Below are 21,296 nucleotides of genomic sequence, written 5' to 3' on the forward strand. Positions count from 1 at the left end.
TTTGAGGATATTTTAGCATTCTGCAGCATAAGGATTAAATTACATTTGAAAGTGATGCCAAGCAAAGCGTGATTTTAATATTCAAATCGCTCATTTCACTTGAAGATCTTCTGGCACATTCTATCACATCACTGCTGGCAGGATTCTGCCCTGACAGTCTGTGTTATCTTTGTTTCATGTTTCTGTTTGTGTTGTGCTTGAACATATGGCTCTGTCTTTGTTTGTGTTGGTCATGTGCTTCTCTGTTCCTGCCTCCTTGTTTCCCAGTACCACACACTCTTGTCTATACTAGTTGTGTCCTTGTTTGCCTGAGTGTGTTCACTTGTTCCTTGTCTGAGTGTGCTAACCTGTTCCTCTTGCTCTCAGCTCCATATATATGTGTGTTTTCTTGCCCTCATGTTTTGCCAGTTCGTTGTGTATAGGGGAGCGCGAGGCACAACCTAACGCGGGGTTAAATGTAACACGGACCTTTTACATATTTAGAAGCAGGTTGTCTTTCCGCTCTTTTTCTCTTGCTGCCAAGACAGTCTCCCGCAAATTTTGATAATATTTCGTGAAGATACTGGACAAAGAGTTTTGACACCATGGAAGTATATTTTTTCGGTTTCTGAGTTGGGTGTATACGTTTCCAAATCTACTCTTATATTGTCTTAATCACGGTCTTGTTCGCTCAAACATAGCACCGTTTTGAAACATGTCAGCAATTCCTTCTGTTAGTTAGGCTTAAAATGTAATACACAGCGGGGTTAGTTGTAGCACAGTGTTACAACTAAGCCGCCAAGTGTACAATGATAATCAAATGAAAACAGGGACACACAACTTTTCAGGTTTGAGTATTTATTTATAAATTTAACTTTGTGGTCTTTAACAAACAATGTTGGAATTTAAAATGTTTAAAATTTAGTTTACTATGCAATGTTCATTTATTAAAAAATATGGCCTGTGTTTTAATGCATTAAACCCTATAAATTGTGATTTTAAGCTCATTTGTATTATTATTACTGTTATTACTATTATTCATAATAATAAAAGTTTTTACCCAATGGCTGGGTTTGTCCATATTTTACCCAAAATTGGGTTAAAACAACCCAGCATTTTTTAGAGTGTACTTAAATTGCAATTACAATATTTTATGATTTTATTTATTATTATTTATAGTAAAACTATGCAGCCCTTTTCTATATTGATCCATAATAGAGGATGATTGGATGAGGGATGGATGTACACAGATATCTATATACAGATGCACAAGCAATATCAAACTATACAAATACAATAGTACTGAATTATGCGTGTTACACAAGTGTTACAACTCACCCCTCTATCTGTTCCAATTAACCCCGCCCGCATATGGGGTAAGTTGTAACATTTGCACTTCTGCTTAGATTGATTTCTGCCAATCAAATTTCTTCAGATTCATTATGAGAAAAAAAAAATCATCATCCTTTCACTCTTTATTTCTGCATATACTCTAGAAACTAAAAAACAGAAGCTTTAGTAAATGGTATATTTTACATAAAATGACACTTCATGGTGTTTAAATAATATAGATAATTCTACTACAACTACTTCACAATTCCTTAGAGCAATCTAGTTTGACTAAAAATAAAACCCCCTTTAACATGATGTAAATAACAGATTACTTTTTATTACATTTATTACTGGAACTCGCTGTACGAGTGATCTCCTGATGAAACACATTTTCACCTTCACCTTTCCTCCAGTTTATTTTGCTGTCACCTTCCAACCCCATGATCTTCAGCTTTTCACTGATCTAGAAGACCAGCAAAATAATAATCATAATAAGTCCTAATAACAGCAATAATGTGATATGGGAGTTGCTTGCCTGCTCAAAACTCACATGCACAATGCTATATGATTTAGTGGGTGTCTGTCATGGTAGGCTACTGTTATGCACCCAACATTTGACACTGAAACTGAACACAATTTTTAAGGCAGAGACAAACCTCATTCAGAATGGCAGTCTGACGTGAAGGATCATTCAATGTGCATTCTCCATTACAGGACAATTTCAGTCTGATGATCTGCTTTTTAATTAACGTGTCATCTAGAGAAATTAAAGGTTAGTCGTCATAAACACAGAAGATCTGCGTGCTCACGTCACATCTACATCGTCAAGCTCAGTATGAGTCGGCACAGTGCGCTTGGCAATCAGGAAGTGAGTGCTTCTAATTGACTTCACTTTTTTCAATTGACGTCTATGGGGTCGCCGTGGCCATTTCTTTTACTATCTATTGTATTGTCATGGCAAACGTTATGAGGCTGTTTGTTTTCTATCGTAATAAATACATTCCAGGCTCTGCCTCATCAAGAGAAAGATCAGCATTAAATATTTCACAGACTAAATGAGAAATCTATGGAATTGCATAGTCAGGTTTTGTATTTATTTACTATCTCTGTCTCCAAATGTGTACATGGATTTTTGTTTTTAAATAATTTAATTAATGTGGCTTATTTTTCTAAATGTGTTTTTCTAGACTATTTTTTTTTAACTCGTGCACGTGTAATGATACAAATTATAAGAAATAATAGTAAAATCTTGCCTTTATAACAATGTGAAATTTTGGGGATTTATTATGTTATTATTTGGCATAAAATGTTTTTTTCCATTTTACAAAGAAATTTGCAGCATTTTGTCTGAGAAATAAAAGGACTCTTTTTCTTAAGTCACATCGTGAAACCAGTATTGCGTTGGGAGTTGAGAGAATTTTTACATCCCTATATAGCCTATCAATGACAGTTGTTTGTAAATGTCTGTTTGAAGAATGATCTATAAATCTGTTGTTTGAATCATTTGAACTGTGGAAACTCACCTCCATAGCAGATAAAAGGTTGCTGTAGATCACAGCTGTATCGAGCCCATTTCCCAGTATCAGTTGTTGATATGCCGACACAGTCTCCGGATCCTGAACTCTGGGATGGTTGTCCTGCTGCCCAGTTTCTAAAACTGAGATTCCACCGATCAGACCATTCCCAAGAGTCCTTGAACAGACCGATCCAGAGCGATCCTGCATTACCGATCAGATTCTGCTGCTCTGCGCTGCTGATACTCGCCAAATCAGTGTGTTGTTTTCTGCAGTAACTCTGAGCATCTCTCCATGTCAAAGCAGTCTCAGTGATGATGAAACCAGTGCTATCTGTTCAGAAACACCAGATAAAGACCAGCCCTTAGTCCAGGATCAGATAAAATATTGGGGAAAAATGAACCAGATTTGAGGACTCACCATTGAAACACACAAATGGGAGAACGGCACTGCAGCTCTCATCATACCAGCGTCCATTAAAACTCCTCACACACTCCTCATCACCATTTGGTTCTCCTGGATACCAGTTACTATACCGGGACAGTGAGCCCAAAGACCAGACCCAGCGATACTCTGTTCCATTGTGGAGACCTATCCATACTGAACCCCTGTATCCAGCATCCACTGAATTCACCAGCAAACTCACGTCACTCATGCTGTCAGCAGTGGCCAGATCAGTGAATCTCGCTCTGCAGTAACTCTGAGCATCTTGCCATGTCTTGCTTTCATTTATAAACTGGTACTGGTACTTGCGCCCTTTAAGAGAGAAATGACAGGATTGTAAAGAAAATAGATATTTGAAGATACAAAAAATATCTGCTCATACTGCTCTAAAACACATTGACAAATTGAACAAACTAAATTTGTTATAGACTGAATATTACTCTGGTTCACTCGACTAAAAAGCCAATGTGATTTTTCCATTGGCTTTTCTATTGCAGAAAATAAGGTCTGTGACTCATAGAAGCTCATGATTCTTACATATTTGTTAATAATCTTCCGACACAACTTTTATGAAATTTTAAGCAAATACAATCTGCAGAAGTCAAAAGCTAAATGCAGACTATAAACAAACTTCTCCACGGTATCATCAGATGAGTTTACCTGTTCAGCTGATGTAATTTAATGTCCGTGTAAACAATAGGGTCCGGCGCCGCGGTCTAGTGCGTAGGGAGTGCACGTCTCTAGATCAAAGAATCTAAGCTCTAATAATCATGTTAACTGTCTGAATTTCCACCACGTCTGTTTTTGAATCAACTGTTGAAATGTAAATTAGGCTACTGCCGACGGTGTGTCTCCCTCCAAGCAATTTACTAGTGTTGCCATAGGGACGCTTCAGTTTATGCCACCCGGAAGAACGTCTATTATTGTTGTGACTGAATGGTGAATGGGCTCTATGCACGGCGTTATTTCCGGTGAAGGATTAAGGATGCTCAATAACTTCCGCCGATCATAGAGTCCAATGCAATACCGAGAATTTATATTGAATTTTATACTCCATGGTTATACTAATGAAACGTTAGTCACAAAAACAGATAAAACAGACACCCCTCGTTGTGTTTATGCTTCTTTTTAAAATTATATTAAATAAACATAACTATATATAAAATTACATCTAAACGTATGTACGTTTCGTTTCAAAGACGGGAGGACAGTAAATATTGAAGACTCTGCCATAATCCCGTTTTCTCCGGTTTTCCTCCGCTTTAATCTACACAACCGGAAATGGACGAGCATCCTTACGTCAAATGCGGAACTTATGCGTGCATATAGCCCATTGTCGTTATCCACAAGTTTCCGAGGGGCGCTCCTGTAAAAAATAAAGTGGGTGAAACTTCCGGTGACGCGGCGGAAGTAGCATTCCCATGGTATTTTGTGTGTTAGTTAGCGAAGAGGCTAGCTGTTTTTCGGAGAATTATTTTACTATTTAAAGACACATCTTTATGAGAGATGTCGTTACGGAGCTCAGGGACAACATGTGCTGTTCGCGGTTGTATAACCGGACTAAACTAATTTAGTGGCTCAAACGGGATTGTTTTGAACATAAGCTGAAAACGAAATCAGAGTGATCCTCCCAGAGCCTGTCTCTGATCCTGCCAATGACTGTAGTTTCCATCACCTCCCAAAAGACGACGAATCTTCCTGTGTACATTTGTTTAAATTCTTAATGTTCTATAAACTCTATCAGCATGTGATTGGCTGTTCGCTACTGATGTTACACCTAAACTCAGGATCAAAGCCTGTGTTGACAGAATTCCAAATTTGCCAGTTAATGTATTCAAGCAGCACATTCATTTATAATTTTGAATAAACTCCAAAGCACAATGACTAAGTGTGTATTTTTTATTTTAAATGTTTGCCAGCTCGCACAACTGTCTGTCACCATGCCTTAATGAGTATTGATTATTAATAATGTTATTATAATACTCCCAATCAACTACTGCGGAGGGTAAAGGTAATGTTATTTCACTCTTTTGAATTTCGTTGAGGTTGTGTTCCCACATCGTTATCTAGTTTGGATCGCTATAACTTGAATGACTGTCAACTGTTGAATGAACGAGTGTGAAGTATGTCAAGTTGCGCTTTGTTTACTTCCAACCGGAAGTCGCGCCCACTTTTGACGCAAGGCCTCATGGGGCGTAGGAAACTTGTGGATAGACCCCTTTTGCGCCGACGTCACAGTTACATCACGGCGCTAGCTGGAGGCAAAACAAAATGAAAACTGGAGGCGGCCAATGCAAAACAGCACAGATTCGGCTACATAATAAGGAGCTTAAATAATTGTTACTATTATTAAATGTCATCTTGTTGTGTTGTTTGGTGCAAGAATTGATGAAAAATGAATATGCTGTATTTGGTACTTTTATTTCTATAAAATATTCACATCATTAAAATCGCACTGTAATGTCACTCTTTACATTGTCGTGGTCTCGGCGCTGGCTCGGCAGAACTGTGAATCATTCACACAAGTCTTGTACAGGACCATATAGGGATCTAAAGATTTATATGCCCTCAGTTTCTATTTATGATCGGTTTCTCTATAAGGTAGGTGTAGAAGTCAGGCCACTCAACCGAGGTAACGTAACGTTAATCCTGTCAGATCGTCCATGCATTGAGTGAGCGTGTAGGCGGCTACGGGTCGGCCAATCTGGTTCCGTCCGTTAAAAATAACTTTTGGAAATAACAATCGCGGTCCTGGACACTGAGTGACCCAACACAGTCTCATGAAGATGCGTATCTATACCACGAGTGTCATTTCTCGTGGCATTTATACGCTAAAAGTGTTTTTTTCGTGTATATGGTACGCACTAAAAAACCCTGGGTTAGGTTTAGGGGGGAGGGGGGTGGGGAGTTCGTGCGTATTATACGCAAAAAAGTGCGTATCATATGTACGCGAAAATCGCGTGCCAAATACACGCAAAAACTGTTTTTGGCGTATAAATGCCACGAGAAATGACATGATTCGTGCCATAGATACAAACTTTCATGAGATCGGGCTGGAGTGACCTTACACATTAAGATAAAATCTGATTTTCTCCAGTCATTGTTAAAGGACAAGTTCGGTATTTTACAATTAAAGCCCTGTTTTAAGATCGTCCCTGATGAAATAGAATAGTTAAGATTGTTTTTTAGACAAATGCTCCTGTCACGAGAATTTTTGGATTCTGTGTTAGCACCCCCCCCCCCACACACCTTTACAATGGTAGCATAGGTGCACTCGAACAATCATTCATAAAAACGCATAAAACTTTAGTTTACAAAGACGTGAAACTCACCGAGTGGTCTGGGGTGTTCACTGATATGCTCACACAAAAATCACTGCAAAAGATGCTTTCCAACAGGTTTTATCGTAGTTTTTGTCTGACTTCATTTTCGTCCTGTTTTCGGTTGAAGTCCACAGTAGTAAATTGTCCAGTTCACGTGCGCGATCATTGGTAACTAGATAACTAAGGATGGCGCACGCAAACTTGATAATCGACTACTGTGGACTTCGACCAAAAACAGGAAGAAAATGGCCTTGGACAAAAACTACGATAAAACCTGTTGGAAAGCATATTTCGCAGCAATTTTTGTGTGAGCATATCAGTGAACACCCCAGACCACTCGGTGAGTTTCACGTCTTTGTAAACTAAAGTTTTATGCGTTTTAATGAATGATTGTTCGAGTGCACCTATGCTTTCATTATAAAGGTGGGGGGGTGCCAACACAGAATCCAAAAATTCTCGTGACAGGAGCATTTGTCTAAAAAACAATCTTAACTATTCTATTTCATCAGGGACGATCTTAAAACAGGGCTTTAATTGTAAAATACCGAACTTGTCCTTTAAAAAACAAGCTAACAATCCTTGCTAACTAACGTTAGTGAAGCGGCCAGAGGGATCTTTCTGCCTCCACCCAAGCTCCGCCCACAAAAAAACATCACCATGTTTACCAACTGTAAAGGGGTCTATACACTCTTAGAAGAAAATGTTCTATATAGAACCTTAAAAGGTTCTAAAGCGATACGTATTTGGATCCCCTAAAATACAATGCATGTCAATGATCACAAAATTTAAGATATGGGGGTTAAAAAATGTAATTAATCAATATCACACGAAGAGTGCCATTTCAGTTTTTATCCTCCAAAAATCAGCATGATTAAAATGTGATATTAAGTTACTACAACAGTTTAATAAACAATAATTTAATTACAACTGCAAAATGTTCCAGAATAATGTAATATATGAATGAATAATAGCCTATAAAGAACCTTTGTGCCAAAAGTGTTCTTTCTTGTCATTATCATCATTTTTTTGAGAACCCTATGCTACATACATAGAACCTTTTTTTCTAAGAGTGTAGGATGTAGTCTATAATTTATTTGAAATAAAAAGTAAACAAAATATATTGTGCTGTTTTGAGTGTCAGGTTTTTAGAATTTGTGCTTGTACACCAGTCACTGTTAAATACAGTTATGAACAATATTTCTATTCAGAACATGAAATGATAGTCATTCTGTCTAACATAGTCTAAATTATAAGATGCTCACATCCATAGCAGATAAAAGGTTGCTGTAGATCACAGTTTTCCTGAGCCCATTTCCCAGAATTGGTTGTCGACATGCCGACACAGTCTCCAGATCCTGAAGTCTGGGATGGTTGTCCTGCTGCCCAGTTTCTAAAGAAGCGGCTCCATTTATCAGACCATTCCCAAGAGTCCTGGAACAGACCAATCCAGATGTAATATCCAGAAAAAAGAATCTGAGTTATCTGTTGATTTTCCTCAGAGTTGTGGATAGTGGGCAGATCTGTGTGATACTGTCTGCAGTAGCTCTGAGCATCACTCCAAGTTTTAGCAGTTTTTACCATGGTGTATCCATTATTTTCTATTGAGATGCAAAAAAAAAAAAGAATAAGTTCATAGCTGTTCTTTCACAGTTAAACTCCTCAATAATACATTTAAAAAAACAGGTAACTCACCCTTGTAGCAAACAAAATATCGGCGATAGCTACATCCCATATCAAACCAGGACCCGTAAAGAATAGATACACAATCTTCATTCTGATTTGGCTCTCCTGAAGCCCAGTTAGAGTACAGAGAAGATTTGTTTTCTCCATTAGACCAAGCCCAGCGTTTCTGTGTCCCTCTCTTCAGTCCAATCCACACTGATCCACTGTATCCAGCATCCACTATATTCACCAGCCGGTTCACATCATCCATGGTGTCTACAGTAGCCAGGTCAGTGTACTTCTCTCTGCAGTAACTCTGAGCCTCTGGCCACGACATTCTCACATTTATATAGTGATACTGACGAGAAAGAGCAGAACTGCTCCAGAAGAGTCCTGTTAAAATCAACATGATAAACCATCTATATATGTAATCATCATCATAAATACAGATTACAGATGATCGCACCAACCTGACAGCAGCAGCAGCACAAACACACTCCTGTCCATGACTGAACACACAGATCCTCTCTGCTGGATTCTAATAAGAGATGATCAAACATTAATCAAACATTTATATCTGAGTTCTGTAAGGAGTGAATACAAACAGTAGCCTACATTGCAAATGTGCAAAGAAATGCACTCCAAATACGTTTAATTAAACATCAGAATTTACCAAACCCTTTGTTCTTTTAACAAGTTTTTTTTGCATTTTATTGTCTAAATTGTAATTATTGTACCAATGACATTAAGTAATTACAATTACATTTACAATAAGTTTTTAAATGGTACTATTTTAACAAATCTGCATAGTATAAAACTGGTCCATACAGTTTTCAAAAGACAGTAGAATGAATTAGGCATTTATTTAGTGCTACTATATACAGTATGTACTACTGTACATGCAAAGCGCTTTACAAACATGTCAGGATCTCTTCTCAGCCTCCACCACTGTGCCGCATCAACCTGGATGATGTGACTGCAGACACAGTACAACAGCACCACTGCGCTCATCACACACCAGCAAACAGGTGGAGAGAGAGTGATAGAGCCAATTCAGTGGATGGCGATTATAAGGTGGTCATGAGTGTAGTGTGTAGTGTAGAGTGAAACCTTTGCTGGAACTGATACTTTCTCAGTGTAGTAAGACCATAGACATAATAGAGAGTAGATGCCCTATAAACCACTTCTGCCTATTAACACTGATGAGCCATGGGGTCACCCGCTCCACTCAGTGTAATCTATAATCTGCATATTTAATTAATCATAACAAACTGAAAACCGAACTGATTTTCACGCTGGGTTTTTAGCTGCAAAGGTCATACATGTTGCTATGATACAGGACACGTGGTTCGGCGTATTTTAATATTTATAGTGGGCCTAAAAGTAATAGAATTTTCTGATATATGATATAAAGTAACCAGACGTCCAAGATCAAAACTGGAAATAATCCCCGAATAGGCGAAAAAAAATCATGGATATTATTTACAGTTTGACTATCAATCTGATTAAAAACCTAATGTTGTCTTCAAAAACAAGATGGGGACAGAGGGAGTTTTTTTTCTTCTGTATTTAGCCAGGGACAGGCAACCAAAAACAGGGACTTATGTGATGTAGGATAAGTATTTTGCAAATCAGACACAATATGAATATGAAGAGTTCAGATGCAAAAGCCTCTAAATGCCATTTGAAATTTAATTCTTTAATGATGATTTTTATGAAACTTGTATATTTAAGTTCAGTAATTTTACTTAAATAACAATTAATAGGTAATTATCATTGCCATTTAAGTGATATCACTGAACTTAAATATACAAGCTTGATAAAAATGATAATTTTAGAAGAAAATTTAAAATGGCACTTAGATGCTTTTGCATCTGAACTCTTCATATAGAGATGCAGAAAGAGCTGGTGTCAGTAAAGTCAGATATTTTAATAAGTTGAAGAAACACTATGATTATATTATATTAGAGTATACTTATTTATATTAGTCTCTCTCTGTCACACACACACACACACACACACACACACACACACACACACACACACACACACACACACACACACACACACACACACACACACACACACACACACACAGGAAATAGTGAAGCTACCACCAAAATACTAAGTTAAGCCCAACACTGATAATACAGTCTGTGCCAATTGTGTAAAATTCGCCAGCCAATGTTATACCAGTAATTTGTTTTATTTCATTTATATTTGATCAAGCCTCAGTTCATAGTTGGGTGAACACCGGTGCAGTAGGCCTAAACATAGCCTAGCTAGCCACGCGCTCGTTTCGCTCTAACGCCACCGGCCTTTCCCGAACTCAAAATAAAAACAAGAATTATAGAGAGTCTTTGCGCTGATACACTATTAAAAGTTATTAATTCAGGTAGGACAGAAGGCCTAGGTGTGAAATGCACATACTGTATATGAAAAATTGAAAAATTAATAATCAATCATAACTTGTTATAATTGATTATGAATATTTGGATCAGTTAATCGGGACATGGCACCCTTTAGTGTCAGTATGAGACGCAGGCCAGAAGGCGCCTCCTAGTGGTCTAACCCTAACCCTACCTGGATGCAGCAGTCATTGTCCTCGGGGACTTTAACCAGACAAATTTGTCATCTGAGCTCCCCCGCTACCACCAGCAGGTAGCCTGTCCTAGCAGAGGAACCAACACGCTGGACCACTGCTACACTACCATCAAAGAGGCTTACCGTGTCTTCCCGAGGGCTCCGCTGGGTCGGTCCGATCACGCAGTGTTGCTTTTAATTCCACAATACAGACAAAAAGTTAAATCCTCCAAGTCTCCAACTAAACTCGTCCGGTGCTGGTCCCCTGAGGCCATTGAAAAACTTTGCGGTTGTTTCGCGTGCACGGATTGGGAAGTTTTCCGTGCTGCAGGCGATCTCCATGACGTCACCGACGTAACAACGTCATACGTCAATTACTGCGTGGACTTGTGTATTCCACTCAAAAAAATCAAACAATATAATAATAATAAACCGTGGTATAACAAAGACATTAAACAGTTGAGAAAGGAGAAAAATGAAGCTCATCTATCAGGAAATAAAGAACAATATATGGCTGCCAAATACAAATTGAGATCTGCAATAAGAAGAGCTAAATCCAACTATGCTACTAAACTAGAAGAACAAATCACTACGAATGATACACGTTTTATCTGGAAAAAACTCCAAAACATGACAAATTACAAAAAGAAACCCACTCCTACACCTGACGGCAATAAGCAGCTTTCTGACACACTCAACCTTTTTTATGGGAGGTTTGATCAGGCACCGGCTACTCCACCGTCTCCCCCCGACCCCCTCCCTTTCCCCCCTTTTACCATCTATGAGGAGGAGGTTAGAAGCATCTTTAGGGGACTTAAGAGGAATAAAGCCCCCGGCCCAGATAACATCAGCCCCACCGTTCTCCACCACTGCGCTGCAGAACTGGCTGGGGTCTTTACCGATATTTTCAATACCTCCCTCAGTCAAAACTCAGTACCCGAGTGCTTCAAAGAATCTATCATCATCCCGGTTCCCAAAGCCAAGACCATCTCCTGCCTCAATGATTACAGGCCTATTGCCCTGACATCAGCAGTCATGAAATCATTCGAGCGCATCTTACTCAATCACCTAAAAACTGTCACCACCCCACTCATGGACCCATTACAATTTGCTTATAGAGCCAACAGGTCAGTTGAGGACACCGTCAACTTAGCAATACACCAAATACTGAATCACCTTGAGTCCGCAAATACATATGCCCGCATCCTGTTCATGGATTTCAGTTCTGCATTCAATACAATTAGGGATGGGACGGTATGAAAATTTCATATCACGATTATAGTGTCCAAAATAATCGTGATTATCAATATTATCACGGTTTTTGTTAAAAATTTATGAAAGTGCTCAAAAAGAACTGATGCTCACACTGAAAACATTTCATTTCATTTTATAATTGAAAATCAACAAAAAACAAATAAAACAAGTCTCTCTATGCAGTTTTTTTAAGCAAGATTCTATTCTATGGCATTTGCTTCTTTATAATGCCCGTCGTCAATAGCAACGCATTATTACACAGCGCACATCCATAACATTCACAACGGACGCGCGCTCTTGTTTCATTCAAATACAACTTGCCGTCTTGCGTCTCCGGTTTTTGATTGTATTGCAAAAATGAAATCAGAGTTGATTTATTTTTTACATAGTTTGATAATATTGGTGTGATATATCTTGTCTGGACGATTGTTTTACAAAATGAATTCATAAACAGGTAAGATTTAAAACATTAGCTAATCTCATTATCAATTCAATATGTCCCCGTAATTATGTGGTAAAAATAAAATCGGTTTAATACGTGATGTATCTATACTTTACTATCCCTTATATCACTCTTAATAATAGTCTTGTTTGAAGTTGTTCGTTCGTCTTTGGCTCAAAGCCACTTGCTACGAACTTTTCTTCGCGGAAGCTTGACGTCTATTTCAAGTGAGTGACATAAAATGTTTCAACTCAAAACAACATTTCGTGCCCAATTGTTTCCCAGACGTAGTTTTGGTATTGAGGTCAAAGTTAACTTGCCTTGCGTTCGGGTGATCATCACACAAGACGACTCGGCAGATTTGAAGTGTTTCTATTGTAGTGACTTTTTGTTCGGCAGACAAGGTGACCATCCTCGATCAAGTTTCCCTCAGGACTTTTGTAAAACCCAAAATATGACCACACCTCAGATTTGGTCCTCTTAAAAGGCTGAAAAACCTCCTGAGCTTGGTCACTGCCTTCCGCCATTCCTTCTCGAATAGTAATTTAAAAAAAATATTGCGTGCTGCGCGCCTGCGTCAGACTGGCCGACAGGATTCAGTGAGTTATTAAAATCGCGATAATCAAACACGGTTTTAATGATAATTAAATTTTAGACGATAATACTAACCGTCAGTAAATTTTATCACGGTTTATAGTTAAACCGGTTATCGTCCCATCCCTAAATACAATAAACCCCGTCAAACTGGTCAATATACTACTGGACATGAACATCAATCCATGCATTTGCCACTGGATTCACAGTTTTCTCTGGAACAGGAAACAGAGGGTAAGGATGAATAACAATACATCCTCCCCTCTGTTCCTCAGTACAGGTGCACCGCAAGGCTGTGTTCTCTCACCCTGGCTTTTTTCACTCTACACAAATCAGCTCACATCACACCACGGTTCTGTCAGCCTATACAAATATGCGGATGATACAACCATTATAGGACTCATTACCAACAACCAAGAAACTGTATATCGTGCACAGATCAATCAAGCAGTGACCTGGTGTACAGACCATGATCTTCTACTCAACACATCAAAAACAAAAGAACTCATCGTCGATCTGAGACGTCAACCATCCCCCAAAACTCCTGTGCTCATTGAAGGTGAACCCATTTCCATCACTGATCAATTCAAACTTCTTGGAATCCACATTAGCAATAACCTTAAATGGAAAATCAACACAGATCATATCTACAATAAAGCCCAGCAAAGACTTTTTCATCTCCGACAGCTCAAGAAGTTCAGAGTAAGGTCTCATCTTCTGCTTCGCTTCTACATGGCCATCGTCGAAAGCATCATCACCACATCCATCACAGTCTGGTTTGGCAGTCTTGATTCACTTTCTCGGAAGAAACTACAGCGTGTCATCAACAGAGCATCTAAAGTCATCGGTTCATCATCACTGAAATCCATCGAAGCACTCTACCACAAACGGACATTACGTAGAGCTCACAAGATAACTGCTGATACCTCTCACCCTGCACACAACCTCTTCCAGTTACTGCCCTCTGGGAGGCGTTATAGGACGATCGCTGCTAAGACAACTCATTTTAAAAACAGCTTCTTTCCGAAAGCAATCAACATTCTGAACTCTGAACGCTGAGGACTGGATTAAGCGTGACCCGTTACCCTTTTTGCCTGTGTTTTGTCTGTATGTATATGTATGGTATTGTATTCTATATGTTTAATGTTCATTGTTAATGTATTTTCTGGAACCTGCACCCAAGAAATGAGCTGTACTGAAAACAAATTCCACCAGCCTGGCTGTGTGGTCATTAAAGTAAATCAAAAATCTAAATCAAATCTACCTCAGACCCTAACCCACCCACAACCGAACAAAACTCTGTGCGTGTTATATGGATATATATATATATATACGCATTCTTTCTGTTTGTTTGCGAGTCGAGTTTTCCTTTGCAAAGCAGATCGAGTTTGTGTGCAAAATGCTGAATTTGTTAGTCATTTTGTTGTGAGGCAGTTGCGAGAGCACACTATGATATCTACCTCCAAGTTGCTCCAACCATACTTTACTCTTGAAAAGGTATTGTTTTTAAGGGTTAAAGGAGAACTCCGGCGAACAATGAACCTTTGGTCTAATAAAACATTGGTACCCAGTCAACCGTTCTCTGAGATTTGTTTTCATGATAATCGAATGTAAAGAGTTTTATCTCTAAAAACTGTTTAGCGTATAATGCTAGTGATGGGGGCATTGACTAAGTAAAAAGAAATCGCTCGTTTATACCACTAACAAGGCTCAAAATAGCCCCACACTAACACAGTAACATAATGAGGCCCCATACATGCAAAACGAAGCATTGAGAACTTTGTAAGTGTTCAGACCGTTTAATAAGAAGATACTTTATGAAAACAGTTCACTTAGCGTATACAGACAGGAGCCATCTTAGAAAATAGTCTCGATAAGTCGATCCCCGAACGCCATACTGAGTGATCTGAACTGTATTAAGTTCAGCGAACTTCTAAAACTGTATGAGCGGCGTTCGGGGATCGACTTACAGGAATACAGTTGCTGTACTTGAATACTGTCGTTTCTTATGACAATTTGCTGGTGATGTTACTCATTCGTTGGTCACTTTGGATTAAAGTGTCTGCCTAATGAATTAATAAATCCACATGTAAATGTAAGTTGTCAAGTTTTGTGACATCAAGTCTTTGAAAAAGTGCACAGATGCCTGAGACACAAGTATGTCACAGATCACTACATATTAGCCTGGAACTAAAATAAACGTAACCTCCAGAGTTTGATCCACCGGAACGCACCAAATTACACTATTTATAATTACACTTCAGAATGATAGTCAGAGTTAGATTAGGCCATTTAGTCTGCACTATATATTGCTTTTGGCCTTATGTAGGTCTAACTGCAAAAATAGATGCAAATTTTTGTGGTGTGGAGATGCTAGTCATTTTCACATTCAAATAGCTCATTTTCATTGAAGATGTTACAGAATCCTATTGATGGACAAAACATTCCATCATGTGCTAAAAATATTGTATACATATGCAAAAAATCTTGACACTGCGGATTAACACAAAATTCTAACATAGGCTATGTAAATGTTTCCTTTTCTTATATGTTATGCTATTAAATTATTATTATTTTACTATTATTATTATTATTATTTAAATTGTAGATCAGGGAAGACCAATATGTGTTGCAACACATTTAATTTCACATGTATGTAACAAAATAAAAACATTAATATTTTAGACCTTGGGCATGAATGTTCACTGGAAATGAAATTAAATCAAAAAAACTTTTGAGCCATTTTCCATCATCAATTACCGCCAACTATTCTTATTTCACTTTAAACGTTTTAATTCACAATGAGTCAACAGCAAATTGGAAAAAACACAAAACATAGAGTAGACTAAACTATATAAATTTAAAAGATAGTGTGTTTTGACACACTAAACTTTACAAATAAGTTTATTTAACTGTTCATTTGTAAAAGTTTAAGTCTACTTGAAATGTGAAGTTGCATTTAAGTGATAACTTGAATTTTTGAGCTTCCTCAACAAGTTAAACGTTAAATGTTTATAGCTCTCATAGATCAAACATAAAATTGTAATTGCTTACCTCAAATTTTGTTTTTGTAAATCCTTTATATCTTTATGCATAAAACTGCTAAAATGACCCCCGGAGGGTCATAGACATACACACGTACGAGTGTGATGTCGCAGCACTGGTTATTTCAGGTTAACCCTGCCCATAGGTAGCACAGGCAAATGACTGCCTGCTGAGCATTTCTGCTTGCCGCACCTCCGACGGTGCCATTTCGGGTAGCTGCAGGGTCATCAGCCGGGAGCCACCCTTCATTGATGTTTCGCTCCATTAATGAATGAATGTGGACCAGACCTTTAGCTATTTATTCTAACAAACCCCCAGCCTAAAAAAGGGACGATTTTAACATGCCCCTTACGAAAAAGAAGTATATTTCAAGTTAATTTTATGTAGTATACTTAAGTAATGTTCAAGTATATTTTTAAGTATACTTTATGTAGTAAGTATACTAATGTCACTATGTACTAGTAGTAAACTTGTAAGTATACTATTTTAATACCGCTTGGGACTAAATTGGCCCACTTTTAGTGCATAAAAGTATATGTTTAAGTGTACTATAAGTGTAACAGTAAGTGCACAACTAGTTCATAATTATGTATCTCATGTGTACTGCAAGTGAATTTATGGGTATACTAGTAGTTTACTTTTTTACTGTAATACTTATACAAGTATACTTTGAATACTTAATTATACTTTTAAGTATTTCTGGATCAAAAGATTGAGTACAAGAACAGGACAAATATACTTGCTTTTCTCTCAGTATAAGTCAAGTACACTTAAGTGTAATTTGAAGTATATTTCTGAGAAGTACATATAGTATACTTCTGAGAAGTACAGGAAAAATAAACTGAAAGTATACTTTCTTATTTTTAGTTTAAAAGAAGTACACTAATGGCACACTTGAATAAACTTCTTTTTCGTAAGGGGCTGTAAAAAATTATATGTTTGGGTATTTTGAGCTAAAGTGTACATACATAATCTGGGGCCATCAGAGACTTAGTTTATGTAAAAAGGGGCAATACCACAACATATAAAGAATGTTGGTAACCAGACAGTTGACGGCACCCACTGACTGCCATAATAGGAAAAAAACACAAAAACAATACATCGACTTTTTGATTACCAACATTCTTCAAAATATCTTCTTTTGTGTTCAGCAGAAGAAAGAAATTCAAACATGTTTAGAACAACTTGAGGGTGAGTAAATGGTAACAAAAGTTGAATTTCTGGATGAACTAGCCCTTTAAATGATCATCATATAGGCTAATCATTATTTACATAGTTGATTAGGGGAGCCCAATACGTGTTCATTTCAAATGTATCTAACATAAAGAGAAAACTAACATATTAAATCTTGGGCATTAATGTACTCTGGAAATCTTTTTCTTTTTTTTTTGTTCAAAATATTTTTTAAACCACTCTACATCACCAACCTCCTTTTCTTATTTAATTTTAAACATTTTTAATTCACAATGGTAAACATAATAGACAACAGCAATCTGGAAACACACAGAGACAAAAATGCTATCTATTTGGTTTATAGAGTTTAGCCTACTGTGTGTTGTATTATGTGACAACTTCTATATGCTAACTTTTTTTTCCCTACAGCTTTAACATGATCGTAAATTGTGGTCAAGCGTACATTTTTTTTTCTTACCAAATTTTTGTTGTAAATTCTTAAAATTATTACACAGAGACATACACACAACTGCTTAAGTCACCTCTGGAGGGTCATAGATTTACAAGTTTGATGTCAGCACTGATTATTTGAGCTATAACCCCCCCCCCCCCCCATGCCATTAAGCGATAACTGTGACTATATCAACATGTTGACAAAAAAGACGAGACTAAAATGTGTTTAAAAAAAATAAAAACTTGACCAAAACCACTTATTTTTGTCGAAACGTGTAGACAACACGTTCATGCTTACGGTTGCCAGATTTCAATAATTTAAACACAAAATATATTTTTATATAGCATGTTAAAGTATGACTGATGATCGTGGTATGACAATATCAGCCTACATGTTGTTCTGAATTTGGTTGTCACTTTTTGAGGATTAGCAAAAATGTACAGTTTTGTGCCTGGCCCTTTAAATGCAAATAAGCTGGTGCTCCAGACACAGAGGGCGGGATTTCAAGACCTGTAAAATTCACGTAATATGCACAGGAACATAATGACTGTAAAATAAATACTATGCAACCTACACAAATGAACCAAGGAGCATTCTGAATGGGAGTCACAGTCGGGTACTGGATGGAGGCCAGTCTCATCTACTTTGTGGCCCAAAAATGTTACCTCTTTCTCCATGAAGGAACATTTGCTCCGTTTCAACCGCAGTCCTGCTTCCTGCAATCTTTCCAATACCCTTGCGAGCATTTGGAGATGCTCCTCATCAGTACGACCAGTCACCAGGATGTCGTCCAGGAAAACCGCCACATACGGAAGACCTTGCAGCAGTACACCCTCAAGTCCTCTGGAAGATGGCAGGACTAGAAGAAACTCCAAAGGGTAAAACATGGTAAGCAAACAGGCCCTTGTGGTTATTCAGTATTCACTGTGACATATTTCTTGGACTCCGCATCTAAAGCAATCTGGTGGTATGCATGGCTCATATCCAGGTTGGTAAACTTTTGCCCACCTGACAATGTTGCAAACAAACCGTCTATTCGAGGGATGGGATATTGTTCCAACTTTGAAACTCTATTCACAGTTAGCTTATAATCACCACATAGTCGCACAGTGTTATCCTATTTTAAAACCGGCACTACAGGGGCAGCCCATTCAGAGTGTTTAACCGGTTCTATGATTTTTTCTCTTAACAGGCGTTCTATTTCAGCTTCTACCTTTGTCAACATAAGGAACGGGTCTGGCTTTGAAAAATCTGGGGACCGCGTCCTTGTCCACATAAATCTTGGCCGGTGGACCTCTCAAGTCACCCCATTCCTCTTTAAACAACTCTGAATGTTGGCTAAGCACTTCAGGCAAGGTTATATTTTCCATCCCTTGAATCTTATGTATGGCCTCCCATTCCATGCCCAATTCTTTAATCCATCCTCTACCCAATAGATTGGGTCCTGTTCCAGGTACCACCACTACTCGTAACTCCTTCATGACTCCTTTGTGTCTAACTTCCACCTGCTTAGGTTTGGCCAGTATAGGTTTTCAACTTCAAAGAACAGGTCTTTAATTCTGGAATTTTATGTTTTGTCCATAATTTGGAAAAATTGGACCCATTCATCACAGTCACACCACAACCGGTATCCACTTCAAAAGGTATGCTTGACTCGTTAACCGCCAACGTAATAGTCAGTGGAGTAACCTTAAGCCAAGTTCACACTACATGATTTTAAGCCCGATTTGCAAATCGTTGAGTCGCCGACAGGTCAGGGTGTTATCGGGTGCAAATCGCGGGAGATTAGCGGACGCTGAACGCTTGCCAATCTGTTAGTATGAAAGAGCCAACAACGCAGCGAAAACGCTCGCAGACGCGTCGCCGAGCCCAGAAAAATATCTAGCCTGCTAGATATCCAGAGCCGTCGCGCGACTCAAACTCAGTGATGTCATGAGTACAGCCAATCATAGCAACGCATGGGTTGAGGACACCAGGTAAATCTTAGTTTTTCTTTTTTTGCATTTTTTTTTCAGAGCAGATCGTCGAGCAAACAGTGTGCAGCACTAGTTTCTGTCTGACGTCCATATTCACGTGTTGTGTTCTCTTCTTCGCTGGGTATTGGCGCAATATTTATTTATTTATTGCGTGTTTTTTTCGTGACAAAACGTGGTTTGTTGACAAGATAGAATCGTTGGGTGACAGAGTTGTTGTCAACTTGTTATTTATTTGATTTAGACCGTAACATAGTACTGAAACAGCTCTCATTGAGTCACAAATGATATGCTCTTATCATCCGATCGTGCTTGTATCTCTATGTAGTGCGTTGTCAACTCGTGTAGTGAGTTACCTCCTGTTGTGGATCAATCACGTTGTGTTGTGTTGTGTGAACAGTTAACAACTTGAACACTCCAGATTTCACTGAGAGCAAGTCATGTAGTGTGAACCGCACAGTTCAGCCCGACGTTTTAAAATCATGTAGTGTGAACAAGGCATCAGGAATCTTGGTTTCTTTGAAACTGTGAGCTGTAAAAATACCCTCTTCATCAGATGCACTTTTTTTTTGCACTTTCAAAGCCTTTTCAAGCGTTAGATCCGCTTCTGCCAACAGTCTACGCTGAATCCGGTCATCATTTATGCCACATACCAGTCTATCCCAAAGCATTTCTGTCAACTTTTCTCCATAGTTAATTTCATCAATACTGCTACATATTCAAGTACAGTTTGCCCCTCTTCTCTTGACCTTGAATTGAATTTAAACCGTTGCACAATTTCACTAGGTTTTGGGTTGAAGTGCTCTTTAAGCAATTCTACTAATTCACCAAATGTCTCAGTAAATTGTACGTTTGACTTCCTACAGTGCTCAACAATATAGCTCTTTGCTTGTCTGCGAATTCTGTGATTTCATTTGCCTCGAAGAAATGCTGCAAGATCTCACAAGACTGAGATTGACTATCAAAAGGTGAGACTGTTCCTACCATGTTGGCCATCTTCTTTTCCCAAGCTCCAGCTTGTATGGAATAAACTTATTCACCTTCCAACACTTTTTTTCCCTCTTCAAGGCGTTTCTTTCCTTGCTTTCATCCTCTTCGCCAAAATGTAATTGAAATCCGTTCAATGCAGTTTATTTACTCAACGAACATCAAGCCAGCAGTACACTTGAGAACAGTCCAGGTGGAACACATGTCAGCTAACGGTTTCTTCTTTGCTACTCTTAAGCACAAAGCCAAAAAACATTAGATTGCCCCCTAGAGGTTAATTGACAAAAACTCACTCTACAACAAAGGGTGTGTAAGTTTATTATTATTTATTATAATATTTATAATAATAATTATTATTGTATACAATTATCAGAAAAGGGCACAATACATTTTGAGGCAAAAGGGGCAGGGGTTGAGCGTATCATGGTTTGTCTGACGAGGTTATGAGTGCGCTCACCACACAACAGAGCAGGTGGAGAGATGAGAGAGAGTGATAGAGCCAATTCAATAGATGGGGATTATTAGGAGGCCAAATTT

The 21,296-nt window shown here is 38.2% G+C and overlaps 1 protein-coding gene across 3 annotated transcripts; it reads right to left on the reverse strand.

The window, feature by feature from the left end:
• Positions 1-1,436: 1,436 nt before the first annotated feature.
• Positions 1,437-20,976, reverse strand: LOC120482521 (macrophage mannose receptor 1). Of its 3 annotated transcripts, none has more exons than XM_039676929.2 (8): positions 18,465-20,976; positions 8,725-8,792; positions 8,285-8,647; positions 7,855-8,190; positions 3,246-3,581; positions 2,835-3,158; positions 1,968-2,068; positions 1,437-1,774 (listed from the first exon to the last, which is right to left on the reverse strand). In XM_039676929.2, the coding sequence occupies exons 2-8, from the start codon at positions 8,759-8,761 to the stop codon at positions 1,640-1,642; spliced, it is 1,632 nt and encodes a 543-aa protein (XP_039532863.2). In that variant the 5' UTR covers positions 8,762-8,792; positions 18,465-20,976; the 3' UTR covers positions 1,437-1,639. The 3 variants fall into 3 exon arrangements, with proteins under 3 accessions (XP_039532863.2, XP_088987576.1, XP_088987577.1); XM_089131450.1 differs by lacking the exon at positions 18,465-20,976 and adding an exon at positions 10,982-12,012; XM_089131451.1 differs by lacking the exons at positions 1,437-1,774; positions 1,968-2,068 and adding an exon at positions 1,843-1,937.
• Positions 20,977-21,296: the final 320 nt, after the last annotated feature.

The sequence above is a fragment of the Pimephales promelas genome, chromosome 5 (assembly GCF_988280905.1).
Source record: "Pimephales promelas chromosome 5, fPimPro1.hap1.1, whole genome shotgun sequence".
NCBI lineage: Eukaryota > Metazoa > Chordata > Actinopteri > Cypriniformes > Leuciscidae > Pimephales > Pimephales promelas.